Source organism: Vitis riparia, chromosome 5, assembly GCF_004353265.1.
Source record: "Vitis riparia cultivar Riparia Gloire de Montpellier isolate 1030 chromosome 5, EGFV_Vit.rip_1.0, whole genome shotgun sequence".
NCBI lineage: Eukaryota > Viridiplantae > Streptophyta > Magnoliopsida > Vitales > Vitaceae > Vitis > Vitis riparia.
The window spans coordinates 19,217,136-19,225,498 of record NC_048435.1 but is presented as its reverse complement, the minus strand read 5'-3'; the positions used below and the strand labels follow the sequence as shown (position 1 = coordinate 19,225,498).

Genomic DNA, 8,363 nt, shown 5'->3' with positions numbered 1-8,363 from the left:
TAAGTTTTAGTCTCATGCCTTAACATGGTCAAGAAGTAAAAGAAAAAGCTTAAAAATCTTAAAGATGAAGACATGATCAAGTTAGTTTTATTGTACTTTCTTGAGCATGTTCTACTTGGAAAGAAGGAAGAAAAATGTAATAAACATGCAATGAGTTAGTCTTGTTAATAGTTTGGAAGTTTTTAATAAATATTAATGGGGTAGTATTTGTTATAAAAGAACTCTTATTGGGTTGCAACGAGCTTTAGAGAATCAAGTGATAAAATTGCAAGGTAAGAAGCAATAAAAAGGAAAGATACCACAATAAGCATACAATCTAGTTGGATTTTCATATATTTTCCAAGTTTAGGCATATTAGGCAATTTCAATTATCGAAATGAAATATGTTAATCGTGTTGCTAATTGTTGTCCACAGATATTAAATTTGAGTATTATTTCCACACCAAGGTTCACTGAGCCCTAATGTGTTTTTTTGAACTCCAATATGATTTAATTGTGTCGTTATATATGTACTTATTATCTAGTAAGTAAATGTTCTTGTTGTCTTTGTTTTTACTTATTATTATATTGACATAAAATCAAATAATATAATTATTTATTTTTTGTATATATTGTCTAACATATTGATATCACTTTTTACTTTCTCTGTAAGTAGACAATAGAAAAGCTACATGCATTTTCTCAAAATTTTACCACCACCAACATCTTGTTTTGGGTATGTATAATTTCTTCTTATTGTTAGTTTTCATATTATTAGATAATTATGCTATTTTAACAATTCTTTTTTGTCTCTTCTTATATAACAAATGTTAAAGTAAGGTGGAAAAAATATGCCAAAAAATAAAATCAATTTCAGATGCAAGCAAATGATGTTCTTATTGATTATGCTAATGAGTTTTATCCAGTTCCTTCCATGAAATGATTTGAGGTGTACATCGTCTATGTCCCTATTAATGTTTAAAGTATGTGTTGGGTATTGAGAGTAGTTCACCTTACTCAAAAGAGAATATGTGTCAACTCATTGATAGAGATTAATAGTGATGATTGATTGAAAGGCGCCGTCATACCTTTAGCTAGGTTATTACTGCATATATCACATGTCGTAGCATATTATGGGGAGAATGGTGATCCTAAGGGTGACCAACATTGGGACATTGAACAATTGCATGATGTTCCTTAGCAAAAATATGAGTAAATAAACATATATCTAAACATTCATCTTATGCTTTTACCTTTATATCTTATATAATAAATTTCTTATAATGATCTTAAATTTGATTATTTGTGTTTCATGCAGTGGAGATTGGTGGAATGTTCGAAATAAAATATGCAGAATACTTGATGCATAATCATCCATTCAGCTCACTAACCGATGCCCCATATGGATTGGTTTCAAGAGAAAATGACAATTGAACTGTTCTACTTCAAAAATTTGTCTATGTAGTGGGTTTGAATTTGACTATGTAGTGGGTTCACATGTTGTTGAGGGTTAATTGTTAGTTTGGATGAATTTTATTTCATGCTTAAAGTTTTTTTTTTTTTTTTTAATGTAGTTTGCTACGTTAAAAGCATATTTTGAATTGACGTGAACATTTTAATTATAATATGATACATTTTTTTATTAACACTTTATGTATTGTTGAGAGATACATAACCAAAAGTTACGTGAACAATTTGATTTACATAACTTAATTCAATAGTTCTTTAAAAATAAATCTTAACTATAAGTCCAAGTGAAATTTTAGACCTCAAAACTTAACTATAGTTTAGTTTAAGTGAACATCTTGATTTTGAGAAAAGAGCTTAATGAGGTAATTTTTTGAAAATGAAAATCATAAGGAAGTCAAAGTAAAGGATTTAATTCACAATTTAATATAGGTAAAGTTATCACAATCAAATAAAGGTAAGGATTTTTAAGTGACCATTTAACCATATAGGTAAACATTCTAATTTTAGAAAACTTACCTAATAGTTATTTACAAATGAAACTTAACCAACTAAAGTGTAAGCTCTTTTTAAATGAAAACCAATCATAGGTTAGTTAAATGTCACATGAACATTTTGATTGACAACTTAAATGGAGTTTAAGTACTTAGTTAATGCAACTAAACCATAGTTAAGTTTGGATGAAATTATGACGGTGTATTTAACCCTAGTTAAGTTCTTTGTTAATGTAACTCAACTATAGTTAAGCTCAAGTGAAAATTGTGACATGAACTTAATCATAGTTAAGTTCTTTGATAGTGCAACTCAACCATGATTAAGTTCAAGTGAAAATTATGACTGTGAACTTAGCCGTAGTTAAGTTCTTTATAAATGCAACCCAACCATAGTTAAGTTCAAGTTAAGTCATTTGTACATGTAACTCAATCATAGTTAAATTTAGGTGAAAACGAAACCATCTTCAATATTCATGATGCTATAAATTTCCATCATTTGAGCTACTTTGCTAGTTGAATCTATTGTCATATGAATAAAGTTTTTCAACTCTTTTGAACTAATTTTCACTTTTCTAAACTCCTTTTTCATAACTAATAGTGGAGTCTCAATTTTTTACTTGTAACGGTGAAGTGAGGTTTTACATTTCCTTATTATAAAGGAAACAAAAATAAATAAAATAAAATGATGATAAAAAAAAATAATATTGCTTACTTACAACTCTTAATATATTTTCATGACAAAATAATAAAGAGTAGGTGAAAGAACAACGAAAACTTTTGTTTTCTTTAATTTTTTTTTTTTAGAGGAACAAAGAGAAGGAGCAAAAAGATATCAAAATAAAAAAACTAAAAGATAATCTATAAAATATAGGGAAAGTTGTTTTGGAGGGAAATAAAATAAAGGGCATTTTTGTCCAACTCAAGTCATTTTTTATGCTTTTTTGAGGGATGAGTTATTTTTGCAGATATGAATGTTATTTTAACCCCTTTTAACCAAATAACCCTAATAATTTAGTTTGGTACAGTTTTATTTCACTCCTTAAAAGTAAATCTGAACAAAACCTAGCTTAAAGAAAGCTTTTATGAAAATTTTCCTTCAATCCAAACAACGCTCAATAAATCAGTTGATATTTTCCTCTGCAAAAAAGTTGTAGCAAATTTCAAACTCTACTCTTCATAATTTGGGCAAAATTTTTTTATTTCATTGATAAGGAACTTTACTGCATTCTTACATGGTTTGTTGAAAGAGCATAAAAATATACATTTCGATCATCATAAATGTTTTCAAAAAACAATTCTTAATTATTTTAGAGAGTAAAATTCCGTTTGAAAACTCAAATCAAATTCTTCTCTATGCACTTGTACAATACGTGATAGTTTCAAAGTATTTTTCATATTTTTAATTCGAAAAAAAAAACACCTACAAATTGTTCTAAAAAACAACCAATTTTCAGAACAAATTCTCAAAAACTATTTTCAACTGTTTTGTATTCTAAATAACAGAAAAGTGCTTCAAGAAAGGTATACAAAAAGGGCCTAATTCTTTTGGGAAGATATTTACATTGTTCATGCACGGCATCATCACCAAGGTTCAGAAGGTCCCTTTTCCTCATCATTAACAACATGAGCATCTGCAGTCCAAAAGTTTACACCCACCCTGCTGAGATCATATTCATCATCCTCCTCCTCATTATCACTGCCAAAATCTTCATAATCACCGTCAATATCTTCAAAATCCAACAGACTGTCAAAACCATCCTTGGTGTCGTCATCAATATGATCATCAATGGTATCATCATAGCCACCAACCTCATTGTTGATGCTTTGGTTTCTTCTCTCTCGCCTCATCTTCTTCCCTTCCCTGACCAACCCCATCAACTGCTCTTTTATCACTGAGGTTTCATCCTTCTCTAGAAGGGTTCCCTTATCATTATAGCCCTCCACCAAGAACACGGAGTCCCTTTCTCCCTTTAGACTTACATAGAACAGCTCTGGATGTCTCACCAGCATTCCCCTCAACTTGTTGGGCAGCCCGAAATCCTTCCGGAAATGTGTCAAGTGGTCTACCAGAGTCCTCTTCTCCACCATCATCCCCAACACTTCCCTTACCACACCACAAGCCCTCTTCTCTGCTTCAATGGACTCCTTTGGGAACTCCCCTACTGAAGTTTTGTAAGGGCACACATCTGGCAATTCTTGGAGCTTGATCAAAAAATCCCGATGACGTCTCTTTAAATTCAACCCCTTTCGGAGTCTCAAATGCTTGAATTTTAAGGGCCTGTCCACTATCAACCCAAGTGACTGAACTTCAGGAGAAGGCAAAGGATTGGCCAAGTGGGGGTCCCATGAGACAAGCTCTAGGGCTCGGCCATAAGAAGTGTCAACAGTCTTGAATTTATCCGGGTGGTCATTGCATAGGCGTGATCTAAAATTAGGGGGGAGGCCAAGATCCGGGGCAAGGTGAACCAGCTTTGTTAAGAGGAGCCGGCGGTGAGAGGAGAGCATGAGAAGTTTCTGGAGTTTGGTGGCCAAGGTGACGGACATGGCCGATTTAAGATTGCATTCTTGAGCAGCAAGGGATGCTGCAGCTGGGGTTAGACGGACACAAAGCTGTGTGCATGATTTTGTTGCATTGAATGGCGTCGGTGGTGTTGGGATCCTGAAGAGTTCAAAAATGGAAGGATAACGATAGATCATTGAGAGCAGAGACCGAGGCTTTGAGAGGGATAGGTATGAACGACATTTGGAAAGAATGTGAATTGGCATGTAGTGTTTTGGTTTAGAAAGAAGTAATGTTTTGAGCTTTTGAATGAAACGAAGTTTGTTTTGCTTCACAATGTTCTTGTCTAGTGATGGACTACGAACAATTTTCAAAGATGAGCAAGAAACTGAGATAGAGAGGTTTTTAGGTTTTCTGTTTTTGCTATCATTTCTATTAATGGTATAGGGTATCCACTGAGGGTTTAAAGGGAGGAAGTTGGAGTTCAGGAAAATGGTGTGCTTATCTTTCTGGGATGAGACAGGCAGCGATAATGCCATTTTTCAGTTTCCAATAGCAATTACAAGCTAGGAACCAATGCCAAGTTAGCAGATGATTTATGTATGAAAAATGGAATACGGTATGTAAAATTCCCACTCTTCACCATTAGACAATAACATAAAATTGGTCCTTTCGAATTGCTGATGAGAAGCAGGACTCACTGACAGGCACGACTGCTACTCATATCCGTTAGAACCAATAATTGCACAGGCATGCTGTGCTATATCTACAGAAAATGGAGTTCATGTTAGATGCACAGGGATTTCAGGAGAGAAACATTGACTATTGTTTTAGGCTGGAAATATAATCAAACAGTATGTGAACAAGTGGAAGTACCAGCTCACTTGGGAAGTTGAAATATATGAATGAAATAAGACCAGAATTCGCTAAATATAGTCAGGTAGAACAATAAAAAGTGGGTGTTCAGGGCCTCAAATCTAAAAACTTCCTTCAAATTCATAAAATCCAAAATGCAGGGAAACAGTAAAGGTACCACATTGAGAGAGAAGACTGGGTCTCTTGATGAAAATGCACATCACGATACCATGTTTGCAAATTATCCTAGAACTGATTTAACAACAGACCTCTTGAAAGTAAAATGGAAAATGGATACCTACATCAGGATATGCCCAACAGAATTACCATGATGAAACATGACTCTTCAAGACATAACAGCATGAACAGATGAAAGAGTTGCAAATAGTTAATCGATTGAAAAGACTATTTTAGATTCTTAGCTTTCATAGCAATAATAGAAAATATAAATAAATACAGGCAGTGACTCATTTTTGTTCAACTGGCCAGATCAAGAATTTTAGGGTTGCAACACAAAAAAGAATGCCATGTTTAGTGATGCAGTGTTCAAGTTTAATAATTCTTTTCGCCGAAGAAAAGAATTCTGCAGAAACCCAAAAAACTTGATTTTAGAACTGTTTTAGAGCTGGAAAAAAACTACAAATCTTAGTAGGATATGTAGTGCACGATGGGTGGCAGTGACGGATGTTGGGTCTGTTGAGGCAGAAGTTTTGGCTCAGAAGAAAATGATAATACTACTGATTAATAATTATGATTCTCCTAAGGAGATAAAAATATCCACCATTGAAGTAATTTTCAAAAGTGGGGGCAAATTACTCATGCAGCTGAGGCACAACCTGTGCTTATAGCCTCTTGCATCATAGACTCTATCTCCTATGGCTCTGAACTGAGAGCCACTCCTTTGCTTGATTTTCAAAAAACTCAATGTTAAAACCAGCTTGCCTTGTTTTATCAAACTCAGCAGGTGAACATATGGTGGGCTAACCCTGGCATCTAGTAAAATACACATGGAGCTTCGGAGTAAATTTTGGTCCCCATTGGGACTTGAACCTCCCATAAACCCTCCCCAACCCTTTTACCACTTGAGCCAGGCTTCAAGGGCATGGAGCTTCTGATAATATACCCAAAGGGCAGCCAAAACCACTCCTTCATTCTACACTATAGGCTTTCTTGACTATAATCATCTCTGTTTGAAAGATTGAATAAGTGTCTTTCCCTTTATTCACGATATATCATAGAACTGTTGCCACAAAGATGCAATATTCACAATGCATTCACTTGCATCAAGTGTCATGAGAAAACAAAATTTTCAAGATTTGCAGATTGACCAACATGGGAAAGCAACTTTGCTATCTAACTCAGCAAATAGAACCCTACATTTCCAAACACATCAATTCATAGCAACATCTATCAAAAGACCAAAATCTTACCGACAAACCCATCTCAATGGTCCATTCTCAAATTCAATTTGTATGCTCTCCTGGCCTAATTTCTTGATTAAAACACATCACACAATGGTTGAGTAACCAACTTTCTTGAGGTTTTTCATTTGTAGCCAAGACATATGTACTTGCTTATCCTTTTTCTTAAAAGTAAATATTTTTTTTGGACCAAATGTATATGAAGTTATGATATTGTAAAGAACCACAGCCAACTTTCTGATTCCAAAAGTTCCCTAATGTCCGATTTCATCATTAGAAGGAAACACATAAATCCCAATAAAAGTCCTCCATTTCTCATCTAATATGGAGTGGGAACTTTCACCACTTTTTGGTGCTGACCCCAACAGAACTTTGAAATGAACAAGCTTAGTTAACTACACAAATTCTTTTAAAATTTTAAACCATAGACTACATGCTTCTTGGAACTGGGCTTTGGTCCCTTTTCATATCTAAAAAACAGGAAATAAATCCTGAAAGCAGAAAAGAAGAAGAAGAAGAAGAAGAAGAAGAAGAAGGGGGAGGAGAACTGGAGGATAAGAAATAAGGGATTACCAGAATCAGAGTGGGGGAGGCACAGAGCAGATGGCTGTGGAGATTGAGAGGGGGCTTGAAGGCTGAGGGCTGAGCAGCCGTTTGGTGGCTGAGGAAAAAGGAAAGGAAAATGCCCCTTCTCTCTAAACATGAGCGTAATCTACTGCGCCTGTGTTAAACGGTAAAATAACCTGTAGATTAATGGGTTATTCGATTAAAATTCCAATTGTAAACTCACTTTTAGAATTCTAAACTCTTATCTTTTTTTATCACATTTTGATAAAAATATCCTTATTTGATTTTTATAAAAATAATTATTTTTTAAATCTACATATAAATACTTAAAATAATTAAAAATATTTATGTCAAAATTAGATACTTCAAACAAAAACACAAAAAACATTAAATTCATAAATACTAGTTATTTCATACTTTTAATAAATTAATTTTAAATTAAATTCAATAATTCTCTTTGACTTTTATTAAATAATAATAATAATAATAATAATAATAAAATAACTAAAGAAAATAAAATGTGTTCTTTCACATAAGTATAGAAAATAAAAATAAAACTTTAAGTAATTTTTAAATAAAATAAAAACTTTTGTTAATTTTTAAGTAATTTTATTTAAAAAGTTTTATATTAAAGTTAAAAAAAATGTTACTTCTCTTCTAAATTATATGTTTATTTGTAATAAATGATCTCATATTTAATAAAAAAATTATAGCATAAAATTTATCAAGTTTTGAGCAAAAATAGTTTATTTGAAGAAAAAAAAAATTCCAACCAAGTAGATCCCCTCCCAAAATAATCTGATCTTTAAACGAGTGTTTCTCATCCATACGGGTCTGCACATTATAAAACCATATTTTATAACTATCGTCTTGGATTTTTCTTATATTGATCAAATCCGTACTTACCAATTAGGGTTTTATATTTAAAAAGAAATTATAATTATAATTATTAACTATGGTTATGTGTGTAAAAAAAAATCTGAGGCTACTTGGATGTTTATATGGCCAAGATACATTAATTTGGAAATTATTTTGATAAAAAAAATCTAATGAAGGATTTTTTTTCAAATATATTATTTT

At 32.6% G+C, this 8,363-nt stretch overlaps 1 protein-coding gene across 1 annotated transcript; it reads right to left on the bottom strand.

Annotated features, from left to right (window-relative positions):
• Positions 1-3,411: 3,411 nt before the first annotated feature.
• Positions 3,412-7,389, bottom strand: LOC117913773 (protein WHAT'S THIS FACTOR 1, chloroplastic). The gene is made up of 2 exons (XM_034828805.1): positions 7,290-7,389; positions 3,412-5,206 (listed from the first exon to the last, which is right to left on the bottom strand). The coding sequence occupies exon 2, from the start codon at positions 4,977-4,979 to the stop codon at positions 3,522-3,524; it is 1,458 nt and encodes a 485-aa protein (XP_034684696.1). The 5' UTR covers positions 4,980-5,206; positions 7,290-7,389; the 3' UTR covers positions 3,412-3,521.
• Positions 7,390-8,363: the final 974 nt, after the last annotated feature.

Excerpts from the sequence above, each read along its gene's own strand:
- LOC117913773 (XM_034828805.1), bottom strand. The coding sequence starts at position 4,979 with ATGGCATTATCGCTGCCTGTCTCATCCCAGAAAGATAAGCACACCATT.